Genomic DNA, 1495 nt, shown 5'->3' with positions numbered 1-1495 from the left:
CGAGAGAATCATGAATAGACACATCTCCTGGTAGAAAACATTTTCATTGTGGGCAATATAATTCTCACCCCTACCCCTACCCTTAAACACATCTAGATATACATCATAAGTGAAGTCAAAGCCACACCAGCTACAACCATTTCAGAGCTTATGATAATACCTAATCAAATAAGGAAAAAGGTGTACGAAAATAAGGAATTCGTTATTAGTCATTTCCAAAAATAAAAACTTTAACAATTGTCTCGCGAGAACAAACCGAAAATAATTTAAAACTCCAAGCAACAATATAGGGGCATCACAAGATTGGAAGTAAATGAAGTCTCCAAGAACAACCCGAATTGAATCATCCGTGCCCACGAAAGTATGATCTTAAACTTCAACAACAATATATCAATAAAACAGGTGGAAGTAAATGACCAATCTAGTGTATGTGTGATGCGGACGGAGCTAACAACCGGTCGGCACTTCCTTATCGTATCATCGCCCTTAAAGATTTTATGAACATGCCCGTTCTAGGAACACCAAATAATTCGGTCGCTCCATCTGTTGATACCGTTTATTCACAAATCATTTTCGAACGCTCATCCGGCGAACAATACTTAGAAGGGCTATGGCTTTTTGGTCGAGTCGTAGATGTGCTGCGATCTGGGCAAAATTGGAAGCGCACAGTAGTCTTCGAGTATGTTGAGTGTTCAAGCGTTTGTCGTGTGATATGTTCGAAAACATGGCATCAGGAGACCTCAATCCCCGAAAAGGCACACATCTGTGAGATGTAGAAATCTGTCGGAGCTTCTCGTTCATAATATGAGCGTCACTTCGCCAAAAAAAAAACCTATTCACGCACTAGATGGGTGCCGACATATATAAAGCCATAAAGGGGAAATTCAAACCTGAGATCGCGTCCTATTCCAGTGACGCTTAGTACGGGGTAAACTCAGGGACACAAGCTTCCGGTATCAACTTACGGAGCTTTATTAGAGGTGTTAAAACATCTCCGGGACCCGCACCAAGGCAGACCAAGTCTAGTGCTGGAGGGGTATGTAGTGCGTGTTGGCTTCATTGTTGGTTGTATCAGAACAACAATATGGGTCTGGCTTGTCATCTGCTACAACATGGATTAGATGTTATGTCATGAAATCACTCAGCGGATCACAGGAGGAATCTGATTCCTCTAGCATACATCGAAAATTACTTCCACTTATATACAGCCGACTATGCGCTTCACTTCATTGGAGAGTTTATTGTGAAAAGCCAGGATATCCTCGTACATCTGGACACACAGTAGTCGATACCGACACCGCCCGCTATGCTATTTGATGGCTATCGCATACACAGTCTGTAATGTACAAGTCAAAATGAGAGATCTATTTACAGGCCCATACGCTTATATTCACAGGACTCTTTAGCACGGTTTACAGTTCTAAACACAAATATAAATACATACGCAGACATGCTTTATGTGAACGTGTGAATAATTATATATATGTAAATATAC

At 41.1% G+C, this 1495-nt stretch overlaps 1 protein-coding gene across 1 annotated transcript; it reads left to right on the top strand.

Moving 5' to 3' along the window:
* The first annotated feature begins 311 nt into the window (after nucleotides 1-311).
* Nucleotides 312-1153, top strand: SARC_15986 (hypothetical protein). The gene has a single exon (XM_014289901.1). It carries the CDS (start codon nucleotides 429-431, stop codon nucleotides 774-776), a length of 348 nt encoding a protein of 115 aa, XP_014145376.1. The 5' UTR covers nucleotides 312-428; the 3' UTR covers nucleotides 777-1153.
* Nucleotides 1154-1495: the final 342 nt, after the last annotated feature.

The sequence above is a fragment of the Sphaeroforma arctica genome (genome assembly GCF_001186125.1).
Source record: "Sphaeroforma arctica JP610 unplaced genomic scaffold supercont1.7142, whole genome shotgun sequence".
NCBI lineage: Eukaryota > Ichthyosporea > Ichthyophonida > Sphaeroforma > Sphaeroforma arctica.
The sequence above is the reverse complement of the archived record's forward strand: the minus strand, read 5'-3'. Positions and strand labels throughout refer to the sequence as shown.

Bases quoted from the DNA above. Each gene is read 5' to 3' on its own strand.
- SARC_15986 (XM_014289901.1), top strand. From the start codon at position 429: ATGTGTGATGCGGACGGAGCTAACAACCGGTCGGCACTTCCTTATCGT.